This window comes from Myotis yumanensis, unplaced genomic scaffold, assembly GCF_028538775.1.
Source record: "Myotis yumanensis isolate MYYU_CA2020_CCGP unplaced genomic scaffold, mMyoYum1.0.hap1 SCAF_19, whole genome shotgun sequence".
In the NCBI taxonomy this organism is placed as follows: Eukaryota; Metazoa; Chordata; class Mammalia; order Chiroptera; family Vespertilionidae; genus Myotis; species Myotis yumanensis.
Window position 1 is genome coordinate 6,276,513 of NW_027223770.1, and position 17,022 is coordinate 6,293,534.

General features: G+C 43.7%; 1 protein-coding gene across 2 annotated transcripts in view; it reads left to right on the top strand.

Annotated features, from left to right (window-relative positions):
• The window catches only part of FBXO21 (F-box protein 21), a 34,480-nt gene that overhangs the window by 2,568 nt on the left and 14,890 nt on the right, over positions 1 to 17,022 (top strand). For both annotated transcript variants that reach the window (XM_070400075.1, XM_070400076.1), the window contains exons 3-9: positions 736 to 830; positions 6,170 to 6,291; positions 8,789 to 8,935; positions 9,195 to 9,331; positions 10,451 to 10,587; positions 14,386 to 14,565; positions 15,625 to 15,757. In XM_070400075.1, the coding sequence (XP_070256176.1) occupies positions 736 to 830; positions 6,170 to 6,291; positions 8,789 to 8,935; positions 9,195 to 9,331; positions 10,451 to 10,587; positions 14,386 to 14,565; positions 15,625 to 15,757 (951 nt within the window). The remainder of the gene's footprint in view (positions 1 to 735; positions 831 to 6,169; positions 6,292 to 8,788; positions 8,936 to 9,194; positions 9,332 to 10,450; positions 10,588 to 14,385; positions 14,566 to 15,624; positions 15,758 to 17,022) is intronic.

The following is a 17,022-nucleotide window of genomic DNA, read 5'->3' on the forward strand; positions in this document are numbered from 1 at the left end:
GATTTTGTGTGCATTTTTAACAGCCTGTGCCTTTGTCTAACAATGATGAACTGTTGTGTTTTTTCCTTAGCCCCCTCTTTCCCTGTACTGCTGCTTAATTAGAATGATGTCGAGGACTTTGAACATAGCAGGAGTATCGTTAAGATTGGTCTGTGGGTGGGCGATGACTGTGGCTCAGGACCCTGTATTCCTGTGTTCTCCGCATGCACACAGGTTGACATGAAGTTTCCTGGCTACCTTCAAAAAGAAAAGTGGGAGAAGTAATGGAATTTTAAACTGAGGGATTCTTAAAGCTCATTGGGACCATTGCCTCAATTTGTAGAGGAGAAAGCATGCCCAGTGGGCTGAGTAGCCCAAAGCACTGGACATCTCTCTCTGGCCCTTCCCTCCTGGATAAATGCAGCACAGAATGCATGAGATAGTGATTGTGAATTCGATTTTGCATTTCTACTTCTTGTTACAGAGCTAGTTTTCTTCACATTAGAATTCTCCAGTTATCAGCTTCAGAAATTTCATGAAATTATATTAAAATATAATTAATTTGCAACTAACAACAAGATCTGAACAAAGTATTATTACTTTCCACCCATGGCAGGTGGTACAGGATCGTATGGGATAGGTGTTACCACTTAGAGAAAAATGACCATCTTTCTTTGCAACTCAGATTTGTGTATGAGAGTGACAAGGACATTAGTCCTCGTTACTGAGGCCTGTTTGTATATGTCTTCTTCATAGGTCCCTTGTAACGGTTTTAGTGACATTGAGAATCTCGAGGGGCCAGAGATATTTTTTGAGGATGAACTGGTGTGTATCCTAAATATGGAAGGAAGGTAAGCCATAGTTATAGCAGGGATGTTTCTGTTTGTTTGTTTGTTTGTTTGTTTGTTTTCATAATAACCCCAGAATTAGTTGCTGTAGTTTGTGTGTGGCTGAACCATGGACATGTATTTTCAAATATCTTATATGTTGCTACAGTTAACATTTTTGAAAAATCCTGTGTAAGTAAGGTAAGTACACCAAGACAATTGATACTAAAAAAAAAACACGCAAAAAATCCTTTTGGAAAGAAAAGAGAATTGATACGTGTTTAGTCCTACTACAGGTCAAACACTGCTCTGGGCACTTGTATCTATCATGTCATTTGGGTAAGAAATAATCTTACTTTGGTCTTAAACATTATGGATATTTGGTTGGACCCTTCTTTTATCTCCCCTGATCAAGAAGAATCCATTATCTCTTGGTTGTTGCTTAAAATTTTTTATGATTCATATTTTCCAATGTGAGGGTTAATTACTAGCTTGCCTGGAAGGTGACTTGGCTTCCAGCCTAACTTACCTATGAGTTCTGGGAACTTTATTGGTGATGGGAGATAAGAATGTTAGTTTAGCCGAAGCCGGTTTGGCTCAGTGGATAGAGCGTTGGCCTGCGGACTGAAGGGTCCCGGGTTCGATTCCGGTCAAGGGCATGTACCTGGGTTGCGGGCACATCCCCAGTGGGAGATGTGCAGGAGGCGGCTGATCGATGTTTCTCTCACGTCGATGTTTCTAACTCTCTGTCTCTCTCCCTTCCTCTCTGTAAAAAACCAATAAAATATATTTAAAAAAAAAAAAAAAAAAAAAGAATGTTAGTTTAGCATCTTCCTTAAGAGAGATCATTGTGCAATACCTCACAAACAAGGCATTAAGATGTTTTCCTCGCTGTTTTTAAGGTGGTGTAAGAGAGATAAATATCTGTTAGTGGAGCGACTGTAGGGGAGAGGTAAGATGTGTCACTATTCTAGGCCTTGGATGAGTTCAGATCCAGAGGTCATTTTTCCATTTCTATTTTGGTTTTTCTATAAATGAATTGAAGTATGATCTGATAGCCAGTATTGTGCAGCCTTAAAAATAAAAGCTGACTTGTCCTTTTTACATTTATATACATATACTTTTACACACATACATGTAAGATCATATATACTGAGTTTATTTTGTTTTGATAGGATCTTTAGTGCAGACTGTTTTTTTCTTATTTATGCTGGTTTTCTCTCCCTCCTGACCCCATTTGTATTGGCCTTCCCCTGTCCCCATCCTGTAATTCATGAAAACACACTAGGTTGTATTCTTCCATGCTAATATGCACCGATATATATGGGAACCAGGGAATCATTATTTTAAAAAAATAATGATCTTAAAATAGGTACTTTTCTGTATCTTTTTTCTCATTCAATATTACCTTACTGAAATGGATTCTAATCAACTGGTAAAAAATCTAATTCACTGTTTTTTTAAATATATTTTATTGATTTTAGAGAGAAAGGGAGAGGGAGAGAGAGTTAGAAACATCAATGATGAGAGAGAATCATTGATTGGCTGCCTCCTGCACACCCCCTACTGGGGATCGAGCCCACAACCCAGGCATGTGCCCTTGGCCAGAATCTAAACTGGGACCCTTCAGTCCACAGGTCAATGCTCTATCCATTGAGCCAAACCAGGTAGGGCACTAACTCACTTTTTTTTAATGGCTGCCTACTGTTTTGTAGTGTATACTATAATTTACGTGTTTAACCATTCCCCTATTGATGGGTAACCACGTCTCCATTTTTATGTGCCTGTGGAGGGTGATGTTTTGGTGGTTTTACTTCTCAGTGAAAGATTCCTGGGACCGGATTTCCTAGGTCAGACTATAGAAAGTTATTGCAAAACACAAAATAAGAACATGCCCTTGAATAGGAAGACTTACCATCACAAAAAAAGTCAGTTCTTCCAAAATTAACACATAAAACTATTGCCATTTTAATTAGGAACCAAGGAAAATTTTGGGAGTTTTTTTGTGTTTTAATTGGGTAATACTGTCAAAAAAGAATAAATTCATAAGAAGAGCCAAGAGAAACCCCAATTTTTAAATACTCACAATGGGAAACTTGCATCACAGATGTTAGAGCACATTATAAAGCTACCTGTAATGAAAATGATACAGTGTTTTTAAGTAAAAATCAATAGTCACGTCTGTGGCAAAGGGTAATTCAGAAACGTCCCAGCATGAAAGATGATAAATTTAAACTCAGAGGAAAAAAGTTGGACTATTTAATGAATGCTTTTAGGCATAACTGATTATCCATCTGGAAGTAAAACTTGCATCATATATAAAAACAAAATTCCAAAATTAAACAACTTAAATTTTATCACAGTGAAAAACCTTCAAGGAAATGGGAGATTTTATGTATAATCCATGGAGACCTCCTTAACCAACAAAATAAACTTCTGTATGACCAACAAAACCATAAAGTCAATATAATTCTTTAAATTTCCAAGAAGAAATTGAAAAATGGATAGGAGGATGACATTTACAGAAGAGCAAATCCAGGTGGCTGGCAATTAAGTACAAAGACCTTTAAATTCACTTTTCAAAGACATGTCAAAGAATTGTGAAATACTGCTTTTTTTTTACTTATCAGATTGGGGGAAAGACTGAATATGCACAACCAGTAAAAACATACATTATTATAGTCTTTTTAAAAATAAATAACATGGATTTGTTACCCCTTGACCTGACATAGATTTTGATCTTAAAACAGGACTGTTTTTAGCCCTGGCTAGGTGGCTCAGTTAGTTGGAGCATCACCCTATACACCAAAAGATTTCGGTTTGATTCCTTGTCAGGGCACATACTTACGTTGTGGGTTTGATTCCTGGTCAGGGCGAACATGGGAGGCAACCAGTCGATGTTTCTCTCTCACATTGGTGTTTCTCTCTCCCTTCCTGTATTTCTAAAATCAACTAAAAAATATATGTATATATATTCTCAAGTGAGGATTTAAAAAATAATAAAAAACTGTTGTTTTTAGGTAACAAGGGATAGTCACATTTATTAAGTACTTTGGAATGTCAGTTTTTATGAAGGACCCTATTTGTATTTATTCCTTCCAAATGCTTGTTGTTTGAATATGGAAAACATAGGAAGGAGCAAGGGTGTTTCTGTAAATGCTAAAGCACCACTCTCTGGATATTTGAAAACAATTTGCATTTATGGTGTTCTGTGTGGTTTTTAAAAGGAGCATATCCTGCAATAAAGATTTGAAACAACATATTAAAAGGGTACACAGTACTTGAGAAAAAGGACCTAGAATGACCAACATTGAGACATATTTCAGTAAAACTACTGGATATTAAAGACGGATAAGTCATTTGGTCATCCAACCAAACAAACAAAACAACAACCACAAAAAAGCAAAGTCACTTCTAAGGAAAAGAAAATCAGAATATTATGTTCAGTGCCAGAAGAAAAGAGAATAGCATACTTAAGATACTCAGGGATCAAAAATGTCAGCCAAGGATTTTTATATCCAGCCAAACTGACTTCCAAGTATAAAGCTGCAGACAGACTTACCAAATTGCAAGGACTTAGGGGCTTTTGAGCCCTTCCTGAGAAATATGCTAGAAAATGAACTTGAAAAAAGGCCTTGACAAGGATTAGTACATTAAATATGTACGTACTTTAAAGAATATGTATGTACTTGTAGAATTAAATTCAAATGACAGTAGAGTAGTCAGTATTGTATGTAGTGGTCATAAGCCTTGACAGTGTGGATATAATGCCGCTGTTTAAACAGCAGAGAATGGGGGAAAACATAAGCAAAATATTTAGCAGTTTTTCAGTAATCATCAAGGTGATGAGAATATTGGAGAGTGTGAGAGAGAGAGAGAGAGAGAGATGCGAAGTAAAGCAAATGAGTATCACATTTGACCCTTGTACAACTTGGGTTTGAAATCTGCAGGTCAGTTCTGCTGATATGCAGATTTTTTTTCAAATGACCTTCACAGTTCAGTTGGGCTGTTACTTTGAGCAAGGTGGGAAACGCTGGAGAATTTGGGACAGAGAGCTTTTGTGCTGTGATTTGATATGTTCCCTGGAGTGCTCTGGCTACTGTATTGAACTTAGACTGTGAGGGCTAAGGTTTGAAGCAGGACGCTCAGTAGGGAGGATGCCACTGTGATACAGACAAAAGATGACAGTGGCTTAGGTGAGTTAGTGGGAAGTGCTCACTTTCCTGATAGAACTGACAGCATTGGTGGATGGGTTGAATGTGGCTAATGAGAGAAAGCCAGGAGTGAAGGATGATTCAAGGTTTGAGGCCTAACTGGAGGGATGGAGTTGCCTTTATCTGAGACTAGAGGCCTGGTGGATGAAATTTGTGCACTTGGAGGGGGCAGGTTCCTCAGCCCGGATTGTGAGAGGGTACAGGCCAGGCCGAGGGACCCCACCAGTGCACAATTGGGGCTGAGGAGGGACGCAGGAGGGCTCTAGGGCTTATCCAGCCTGTCTTGCTCAGTCCCGATCGTCCGGACCCCAGCAGCAAGCTAACCTACCGGTCAGAGCATCTGTCCCCCTGGTGGTCAGTGCATGTCATAGCGAGCGGTTGAGTGGTCTTAGCATATCATTAGCATATTACGCTTTGATTGGTTTTATTATATAGGATTTATTATATAGGATGGGGATGACTCTAGGAGCAGAAGAACTTGAACATGTTAAGTGCCCAGCCTGTTTTGTCTTCCGGACGGAAAGTATAGTGTCAGTCACTGGTTACTGACTGGGCACGTGTTAAGGGGCTCACCAGATCCCCAAGTGGGGCAGTGGAGTAGCAGTTGGATATATAGGTCTGGAGTACAGAGAGGAAATCTGTTGTGGAAAATAAGCTGGGGACTGTCCGTGTGGATAATACTTGAAACCATGAGACTGGGTGAGATCACCTTGGCCTTGAGCGTAGGAGGGAAGCAGCAGCCCAAGGCCTGAGCTCCCTCTGCCAGGTGCAGAGGGCCCAGCCAAGGATTCCAGACACACAAACACACCCCCACCCAGACCCACCCCACTCCCCTCACTTTTCAGGTTTCTCTTTTAGTAACTTTTAGTAACTCTGAAACCAAACAGATAACTTTCTTGAATTTCAGCCACGACTAGTGTAATAACAAATGCACATTCTGAATGGTATATTACAAATGCACAATAAAGTCCTGAATTGTATTGTCTGCTTCTGTGATAATAAGTACTATATGATTACGAACCAGTTATAGCTGTCTTGTTGAGTAAGTAGACTCTTTACATGGTATGACTAGTGTGAAGTAAAAAACTAATCATTCAAAGTTGTAATATCTTAATTCTTATTGACTTATAGTTTGTTTGTTTTTTCCAGGAAAGCTTTGACCTGGAAGTACTACGCCAAAAAAATCCTTTACTACCTACGACAACAGAAAATTTTAAATAATCTTAAGGCTTTTCTTCAGCATTCGGATGACTATGAATCGTATCTCGAAGGTGAGGCTTTAGCAGCGCTGTCTCAGTGGGCAGCTAAGCTGTGCTGGGAGCAGCGGTGGAAACTGATGAGCCGCAGTGGAAAAGGCAGCTCAGCCGCATGGGCTTCTGGAGCTCGAGTGTGTGGTCCGGTCGTGTAGGTGGGCAGAACTATTAAACGGAGAGCTGAAATTTTGTTAAAACCTTTAGCTGTCAGCTGAAGAGACAGTCTTCTCTCAAGATGCACCTCCGGTTCAAAGCATGAGAGGCTGATATTTCAGATAATGAAATAATTCCCTCTTTTCCTAAGCTTTGAAGCCTCACTTCCAAATCAAAAATCAGTTGGTCCACTTTTGTCTCAATGAGACTGGAGCAAATCCCTTGCCCTCTGGTTAGAGTTTAATGAGGACGAAATGTTCTTGCGCATCAGTGAGTGTGCCTGGCCCTCCTGAGAAATGAGGGGGGAGAAGTCGAGTGGACAGGAGTGAGAAAGGCAGTAACTTTCTGCTCCTACCAACTTGAACAAGAACAACATGTGACTATTTTTCCAAACAATGTTCAATTCCTAGCACATTACGCAAACACTCCCAAAAGCTGTGGTTATGAAATACATACATTCCCTATTCCCAGAGTTTTACCCAGTTGCTCCTATCAGTGTTTCTCTCCGTCACATCTCCGTTCTCGTCCCTTCTCGTGCCGGCTCTCACCACCTCTCCCAGCCCAGCTTTCTAAGTATCACTTGCTTTCATGAGCCTCTCCCCCTTCTGCCCTCCAGCCAACCGCCTTATCAGTCAATCCAGCCTTGTCCCCACGGCATGCGAACCAGCAGTGCGGCCAGCTGATGTCCTGCTTCTCATCCCACCTCTGCCTGCTCAGTGCCTCCATAATCCAGTCCTTCCCTGCCCCAAGCTCTCCAGAGTGTCCCATGCACTCCAGCCAGGCCACTGTCCTCACTTCACCCTACAGGCGCCCCTGGCTTCACATCCTCATTCATGGTGTCCCTTTTCCTTCCGATTCCTCTTAAATCCTACTCACCCTCTGAACGTTCAGTTTCGGGTTCCACTTGGAGTTTCTCTGGCTACTGCAATACAAATTTTACTCACCTCGGAACTAAAGCAGGAGCGTTGGCTACCAAATTCTGTTGCATCATCTCTGTCTCGTGTGTGTACAAGTCGTTTCTCCAAGTAGTCACTGGTTTTCTTGTGTCCCTTGTCTTTGTGCTGCCTACTGTCTACTCCACAATGCCTGGGGCAGACGCTGGGTTCTATGGATGTCTCCTGTCATCCAAAACGAAATGAAAAGTCTGTTGCAGCCCATTGAAATATCCTCGCCACCCTGCTCTCTGCTGATGAGCATGCTGGCATTGCGAGCCATCCTGTCCTGTTTATTCCACAGTCAAGAGTACTTTGACAAGCTTTTTTCCATGGCTTACTAGTACTTATGAAACTGAGTACTTTTTCATCTCTCAGTTATAAAGTAATGTTACCATTTTCAAGTAACCCATCCAAATCAGTGCTGTAGGCATTGTGTAGCCATTGGAGGTTTGAAGTAGTTGAGGGAATGGAAGTCGGCTCCAGGATTTGGTCCTTGTCCACTGACTAGATAATCTGATGCCACTGACACGGTCTGGGAATCAGCGCTAGGATGGAATGGACTTGGGAGTTCGGCAAAAGTTCCTTCCCCGTGCAGGTAGAGAGCTGAGTTCCAAGGAGGCCGGGAGCCAAACCCCCGCTGGTGGCAAGCGGACTGGGGTCCTGATCTCTCCACGCCGTTCACCTGCTTTCAGTTCCTTAGGGTGTGAGTAAGGGGCCAGGATTCCCAGCTGGTTTGAAGCCACTTGAATTTAAAGTGATTTCCCAACTCAACATGTCCTACAGTCACATGATCGCGAGAGTCCATAGGGCTCTGGTTAAGAAGTGACCGAGAGCAGTGCAGAGGGGACTGGCAGGGACCGTGTGCAGTGCACGCTGTACAGCTGCTTCGCCGTAGGGTTCTTGAGGGTAGCTGGTCGCCTGCTTTGAAGTAAGATTATCTCCAAAGTCCATTTACTGGCTCACCTTGGGGAGGGACAGTTTGTTGAAATGGCATATCTGTTGCTGAGAACTTACAACTATTTTTTTAAGTTAAAGGACTGTCTTACAACATTGTGTTCAGAGTTGTTGGGTTTTAAACTGAAAGTGAATTAGAAGAAGAGAGAAGTCATTTGAAAGATCTCCTTTTAGCCTTTATTTCTCATGTTAGAACATGGAAATATGCCATGTATCTCTCAGAGTTCACGGCCTCTGAAAGATGTTCGGTGTGTTTACAAACACAGCAGCAGAGTGACGTGTGAGCCCCTTTGTGTGAGGGTGTCCTTGGCCCTCTCAGTGTCTTAGCGGCCAGCCTGCCATCCAGGATACGAAGCTGCTTGTCTGGTGGGATGTTGTCAGGAGCTGTGGCCTCAGGCATCTGGGGCAAATGACAAACTAATAAGAAAAGGGTAAAAATAGGAATGTATTCACTAATTCTTGTTCGTGTTCAGGTGCTGTGTTTATCGACCAGTACTGCAACCCTCTCTCCGAAATCAGCCTCGGAGACATCCAGGCCCAGATCGGCAGCATCGTGGAGCTCGTGCGCAAGAGCCTGCGTGGCATCAACAGCCGCCACCCCAGTTTGGCCTTCAAGGCAGGTGTGGCATTGCTTTGGACCCCCTCTGTGCACAGGGACACGTAGAGTCATTGGTTCCTTGGAAATTCTGCAGTGTGTTCCCCCTTGTGTCACAAAAACACTGACACAACAGCGTGTTCACCTGGATAACGTAAAAGATTTAAATACCCATTCCCTTCTCCAGCCTGGATTGGTAACACCTGACCGATGCTGTTAGGCCGGGCCAGTGTCTGCAGGTTGCAGGTTGTGCTTGTGTCCTCAGGGTAGTCTCTGTGTTTCAGGTGAGTCCTCCATGGTGATGGAGCTAGAGCTCCAGAGCCAGGTGCTGGACGCCATGAACTATGTCCTGTATGACCAGCTGAAGTTCAAGGGGAACCGCATGGACTACTATAACGCCCTCAACTTATATATGCACCAGGTAAGTGTGGGTCTATAAAAAATAATTCCGCTCATCTCTGACCATTCCTAGGTTTTTGGGGTTGTTTTTTTTTTTTTTTTATTGATTTTTTACAGAGAGGAAGAGAGAGAGAGTTAGAAACATCGATGAGAGAGAAACATCGATCAGCTGCCTCCTGCACACTCCCTACTGGAGATGTGCCCGCAACCCAGGTACATACCCTTGACCGGAATCGAACCTGGGACCTTTCAGTCCACAGGCCGACACTCTATCCACTGAGCCAAACCGGTTACGGCCATTCCTACGTTTTTTGAGGGCAAGTGCTCCATCTTCCTCACTCAATGCCTATCAACTCATTTTGCCTTTACTCTAAGGAAACCACTGTACACTTGTTGTTTCATCCATAAGGTGTCCTTTGTCGGAAAGCCTTCAAGATGGGCTCTGTGCCTCCATGTATATCTTGTGAACCCTAAACTGTGGAACTACCCCGGCCTTTCCTCTTGTCCTGGCCTGGGGGGAGGTGGGAGGAAGTCTCTGGCCAGCTACGTCACGGACATTTCTTTTTTATTGGCTCCCTCTTCAGATCTCCTCTGTTGCTCTCCATGCTACTTGTATCTTCTTTTTTCACGTCTTGCAGTCTTTCCTCAAAGTGGCCTTGAGTTTCTTCTGGAAGAAGAGGGCTTGAGTTGCAGGTCTGCGGGCTTTATCTGTAAAGGGCCAACAGTGAACTGCTGTGGCTCTTTGGGCCATGAGCTCATGTCCTACCTGCTCAGTTCTCCATCACAGCTGGAAAGGGGCACAGGCAGCACGAAACAAGTGACTGCTGCGTTCCAATAAAACTTTATATGTACACGTGGAAATTTGAATGTCAGCATTTTCATGTGTCATGAAATAGTATTTTTCTGACTTTTTTTTAAACATTAAAAACTATTAAAAGTGTTCTTACACAGTCCATGCAGGAGCGGGTGATGGGCCAGATCTGGTCCATGGACTGCAGTTTGCAGACCTCTGGTCGCAATAAATAACCTAATCTTCCACTTAAGCCTCAAAATCTATCCTCCTGCCTGGGACAGAAATGTGCACCGAAGGAATGAGAACACGTTGCTTTCCAGTGAGCTAAAGCATTTTTCTCTCCTCCAGGTTCTGATCCGCAGAACAGGGATCCCAATCAGCATGTCTCTGCTCTACATGACCATTGCCCGGCAGTTGGGGGTCCCTCTGGAACCTGTCAACTTCCCAAGTCACTTCTTACTGAGGTGGTGCCAAGGCGCGGAAGGGTGAGCCATCTGACGCGGTGGGTGGTCCTGAGCATCATTCCCACGCTGCGGAGAGAAATGTTATAGGCAGGTTAAGAGAGGGCTAGGAGGTGATGGGACTGTCTCCTTTTTTTAAAAAAATATATTTTATTGATTTTTTACAGAGAGGAAGGGAGAGAGGTAGAGAGTTAGAAACATCGATGAGAGAGAAACATCGATCAGCTGCCTCCTGCACATCTCCTACTGGGGATGTGCCCGCAACCCAGGTACATGCCCTTGACCGGAACCCAACCCGGGACCTTTCAGTCCGCAGGCTGACGCTCTATCCACTGAGCCAAACTGGTTTTGGCCTGTCTCCTTTCTTGACTGCATTTCTCAGTAATTGGATGGGAGAAGGTGCTCTGGATCTATCTGTATTTGTTCTGACAGCTACATGTGAATACACAATTGTCTCAAAAGTTTAATTTTAAAGAATAGGACTAGAGGTTCGGGGCTTATGTGACTCTCAAAGTCTCTTTGTTCCAAAGCAGATCAGATAGAAAGTCTCTTAAAGAAACCTAAGTTCTAGTGTTCCGTGAAACCTCCCTTCCCTCCCCACACAAGAGAGGGGGAGAGGGAACAGATTAGCCAAGTCCTTCATTGATGTGCAGAGTAAATATTCGTGTACTTATCTCAGACCTCTTGGGCAAGGTTAGTGACTGAAATGCACTGTGGAGTCCAGGTTAATGAATTGTTCTCTCTTAAACTTGGTGTTCTATTGGCATAAAGCTCCTTTTTCAACTATTGTCTGACTTTTCTGCAAGAAATCGTTCATCAAGTAGGTAGAATATTTTCTCATTAAATGTGCCATTTAGAGGAAAAAGAAGCAAAGTTATTTAATTACATCCTGTTTTTTGAAACCACTTTCAAATGACTAGTTGTGACATCCTTTGGTAAAGTGATGAGCAGTATAATAGAAAGGGCCTGAGATTTGAAGTCAGACTGGGTTCAAACATTTGCTTCCTGAGCCTGTGTCTTCCTCTGTAAAATGGGACTATAGTTTCTCATGAAGCATCTTAGAGGATTAAATGAGATGCCCCAGTGCTTTGCACACATAGCAGAGTTCCTGACACATACATAGAAAAGAACTATACACATAGCAGAGTTCCTGACACATACATAGAAAAGAACTATAACTGGTCTGTATTTCTACCTCCTAGGTCAGTGATGGCGAACCTTTTGAGCTCAGCGTGTCAGCATTTTGAAAAACCCTAACTTAACTCTGGTGCCGTGTCACATATAGAAATTTTTTGATATTTGCAACCATAGTAAAACAGAGATTTATATTTTTGATATTTATTTTATATATTCAAATGCCATTTAACAAAGAAAAAATCAACCAAAAAAATGAGTTCGCGTGTCACCTCTGACATGCGTGTCATAGGTTCGCCATCACTGTCCTAGGTGAAGAAAGAAAACGTGTATAGTTGGAGCTTCCTGGGTATTCTTCCTTATCCTTTTCTTCTTCCTCTCCAGAGATAACCACCAGAAAATAATACTTATTATTTTCATGTAAATTTTAATAGTTTAATACATATGTACTTTTCCTTAAGTAATATGTACTGCGTTCCTTTTTTCCCAAATATGGTCTGTTCCTAAATATGTATTTGATGGTTCCTTTTTTAGATAGCAGGCACCCATTTTCCATTATTAATGGGGAAAATTTTTTTCAGCCCATTTCCGTTCCCTGAATAACCAAACCAATCTCCCCAAGTACCTCTAAAATATTCTTAAATGCCTGTATAATAATCCACCCCGATTTCTGCATAATATAAAGCATTTAAAACACCAATTACCATATTACTTAGCACAATAACATTACTGAGTACAGTTACGGTAGCAGTATAATTTTGCCTTCTTAGGCTACAATGAACAGTGTAAATGAGCAATTAAATAATTTGTTAGCATCCCAGGTCTCCTGGCCAAAAACAGACATTGAGACCCATCAAGAGCTGGGCTGGGCCCTCAGGGAAAGGCAAGGAAGAGTGGGCAGGGCGAGTGCACAGGTCTCTCACCAGCAGCTGGCTGCAGGCCCTTTCTCTCCCTTCCTTCCTTCTTTCCTTCCTTCCTTCCTTCCTTCCTTCCTTCCTTCCTTCCTTCCTTCCTTTCTCCCTTCCTTCCTTCCTTCCTTTCTTCCTTTCTTCCTTCACCAAGACCATACTTGTTCACTGTACTTGTACCCTCTCATTAGTCCTAATAACGGGTAGGTGAGACCTCCATCAAGTTCTTCCAATTGCCTTGGCTGTTCTTAGTCTTTCGTTCTAATAAAACCCCCATATTGATTGGCACCAGTGCTTACTTGAATTGCAACCATCCATTAATACGAGAAATATTGCCAGTGTTCCACTCTGAGTCTGTCTGTGAACATATCTCCCATACATGTACTCTAACTCATCCTTAATGTTCTTAAAATGATTTTAATGTTTTCTTCGAGCCCTTTGACATCTTGTTAGACTTGTTCCTAGCACTTTAAATTTGTTTTTTAGGGTTGGCATTGTATAGGGATAGGGCTAATATTTAGATATAGGCCTGGTATTGCTGAATAAATGATAAGTGCTAATCACTTGTCAGCTCTCGGCTTTTCTCTGTAGATAGTCATATTGTCTGAATGGTTTTGTTTTTCTCCCTAGCCTTGATCTGTTTTTGTTTCTTTTGCTTATCTAATTGTGCTGGCCCAGTCTTCTGGAGCCGAGTGGAATAGAAACAGTCAGTGATAGCAAATCCCTCGCCTGAGTTTGGCTGTAAATAGAATCCTTGTGAAATCTCGCCTCAAGCATGATGGTTGGGGACAGTGTTTTCTTTAGGATTTTCAAAGCTGCCTTCTAAGTTCCTATTTCACTAAGGGTTGTATTTATAATTACGCAGTAGATCTCTTTTCTAAAATGTCTTTTTGTGTCTACTGATAAGATCATATGGTTTTTCTATATATATATGCTTGAAATAGATGTTTTAATGTTCAATTCATCATTCTCAGGGTATATCTAATGTAATCCTATGGGTTCTTTTAAATACATTGCTGCATTCCATTTGCTCGTGTGTGTGTGTGTGTGTGTGTGTGTGTGCGGTTCTCCTAGATTCATAAAAAGGGTTGCAAAACATTCCTTGTTTCTATGACATTGACAAATGTCTTGCCAAAGAAGGGCTGTTAATATGGCCTCTCTCCCATAGGGAAGAAATCTGAAGCAGTTGCTCAAGGGTCAAATCCAGCTGTCCCTGGGACAAAGACCCATCTCCGTGTCTCAGGAGCCCTCGTAGAGCGCTCTGCAGGGTGGCCACCACCACGTGCCAGAGCAGGTTCATGGAGGGCAATGGGCTTGAGTCAGGAGCACGTGTCCAGCCTGAGGCCCTGGTAGGCTCAGCAGGTCTCTGACCCCCTGAGTATCTGCAGAGCCGAGGGCAGGATCTTCCTGGTGGCAGGTGCCACACCTTTCTGCGTAGCCTCGAGGGCCCAGGGTCCACAGACATTCACATGCTGGTCTGTGTGAGGAGCCATCAGACTTCTGACAGGTGCTCCTGGCACTGGGTTCTAGGATTAGTCTCCCTGAAGAACTATGTGAGATGGCATGCCGAAGTACTCTTCATCCTAAATACCAGCGCCCTGAGCTCAACAGCATGAATAAAGGCTCAGATTCTCAACTTCGGACAAGGCCTTGTTTTTTTAAGTAGAAATGCTACTGTGTTAACATTCAGTCTCAGATATGAGCTACTTGTTAGGGGCTGAAGTATTGACTTGCTTAGCTCTGACGTGAGATGTGGCGACTCCATGTGCTCTTTGTACAGGGCCAACCTGGACATCTTCGACTACATCTACATTGATGCTTTTGGGAAAGGCAGGCAGCTGACGGTGAAGGAGTGTGAATACTTGATCGGCCAGCACGTGACTGCAGCGCTGTATGGGGTGGTCAACGTGAAGAAGGTGCTGCAGCGAATGGTGGGGAACCTTTTGAGCCTGGGAAAGCGGTAAGGTTTTCTCGGTTCTCCAGTGCTTCTGCCGCGGGTGTGCCCCCGGGGGCCTGAGGTGCCTTATGGAGACTTTTCTGTCATGAGCCTCCCTGGGATGCAGCAGAGCAGTGGACGCGGTGGCACAGCTGGGGTATCTACAGCTGTCACTGCACAGAGAAGCGGGTTCCCGTGACATCATGCTGTCAGGCTTCAGACATGCCCAGTGATTTTCCCTTGAAGTCTCGGTGGGCTTGGGCAGCTTCGCTCCACAAATGTCGGAAGCACCTTCAGCGATAGGAATGTCTCAGACGGCCAAGCTGCTCTTCAGGAGCAGGGAGTTCTCATGCCCACATGCTTCGTCATCTTGTAACATAGCCCTTTCTATCACTTGGATAAGAAACAAGCAGAAGCTTGCGTCGGAGTCCAGGGAAAGGTGTGCTGTGGAGAAAGTAGGAAGCTGTACGCTGTGGCAGATTTTTTTAAAAATAAGCTTTATTTTTAGAGCAGTTTTAGGTTCACTGTGCAACTGAGCAGAAAGTACAGCAACTCCCCATATACCCCTGCCTCCCAGCACACAGAGCCTCCTCAGGTCAGCATCCAGCACCAGAGTGGTACGGTTGTTATGATTGATGAATCTGCATTGACACCTAATCACCCAAAGTCCAGAGTTGCAGTCATACGTTCAGGTTCACTCTCGGAATTGTACCCTCTGCGGGTCTTAGTAAATGTTTAATGACATGTGTCTGCCATTATAGTGTCACACAGAACAGCTTCTGCCCTAAAAGTCCTCTGCTCCGCCTTTTCAGAATTCAGTTTTCATTATATGCAATGCTCCTGAGGTAACTACGTAATGAAACACGACTTTTTGTTTAGTGCCCATCACCATAGTGGGGTGTCAAATTTATATTTCTTTTGTGTGTGCGTTTTTATTAAAACCATCGTAACTATTTGCTGAATAGAGGGGAAGTATCAGAATCAGAAAATGTATGGGATTTGTGTCAATTATTTCTAAAACCTGAGCCTTGCAAAGAGGGTCTTAGAAGCACGCGGGCTAAGACGAAGGTTTCTCTCCCATAGGGAAGGCATCGACCAGTCGTACCAGCTCCTGCGAGACTCACTGGACCTGTACCTGGCGATGTACCCCGACCAAGTGCAGCTCCTCCTCCTCCAAGCCAGGCTCTACTTCCACCTGGGGATCTGGCCAGAGAAGGTAATTATTTGACTTTGATGCTTTGCACTTGCCTTAGAGAAGGAGTCATAGCTTGAAAGGCGGCTCTTACAGATTTGCCCTTATATCAACATGGAGATAAACACAAATCTATTCAGTCTCCCAGTCTTGACCCATCATTCAAATTTTGGGGGCTCTTCTTTCATTCTGGGGAAAAAAAAAAAAAACTGGTTGTATTGCCCAGAGTTGCCCATTCTCTTTGTGGCCAGTGCCTTAAATGTCCAGAACCATAGGCCTCTGCCCTGCCACTCCCCTGTTGCTGCCCCTAAGGAAGATTTCCCCACGTCACCCTAATTTGGCTGGGGGCCAACCTGGGATGCTCAGCCTCCAGCTGTGCTGTTAGCAGCTGCAGAGGGTGCACACCACCGCCCTGTGTGACAGCAGAGTTACTCCTCAGATGTGCACACGGCCCGCTGCTGGACTAGTTCAGGCCCTGAATTGGATACTGTTCCACAGGGAGCTCCCAGTTTTGCCACGGCCCCTGTGGCTCGCAGCAAGCACTTTGAGGCGGCTGCGGTGTGAGGTCAGAAGTGCTCCTCAGAGGCTGTGGGCGGCGATGCTCAAGGCCAGCTGAGCATCAGAGCAGGAGTAGCTGCATGCGTGCATCAGGCCCTGCATGTCTCCCAGGGAAGTATGTAGTGATCCATTTGTTCGTTTAGAGCAGTCTGGTAAGGGCTGTCGGCTGTGCTGTTAGAGAGTAAAACCTTTGCTTGAGGAAATAAAGCATCTAAAGGACTTGACTTTGCTTAGATTTACGTTGTCTCAGTTACTCACAACTTCAGAGTTGTAAAGTGTTTCTAAGAAACGACATGTCTGTAAGAAAGTCTCTAGACGTCTATCCTAAGTGGAGATGTCATGTGTGGCCCAAGGAGCAGAGTCGCCTGATCTGGTCGAAGAGTTCCGGGAAATCTAGACTCTGCCAAAGTTCCCACCACTTCCCAGAGCCTAAATAATCCTGCTGGCCGGGATTCAGTCGCTTATTTTACTTAGTTTTGATAGTAGGATATATATAATCCCTGTGACGTTTTGCTGTAGATTAGTTCAGGAATTTCGTGATAATCTGTGAAGTGCAGTGATCCTTTCACAGCAGGGCTTCTTTATAAATAAATCCTGTCTCCATCTCCGAGGAGTGAGGTTACTGTCTCCTCTGTGGGAAGTCTGCAGGGGCTCTGGCTTCACCCGCAACACCCACCTGGCTCAGCTTTGTGCTCGCATGCTGCTTCCCGGGCACCACCTAGAGTCCTCGG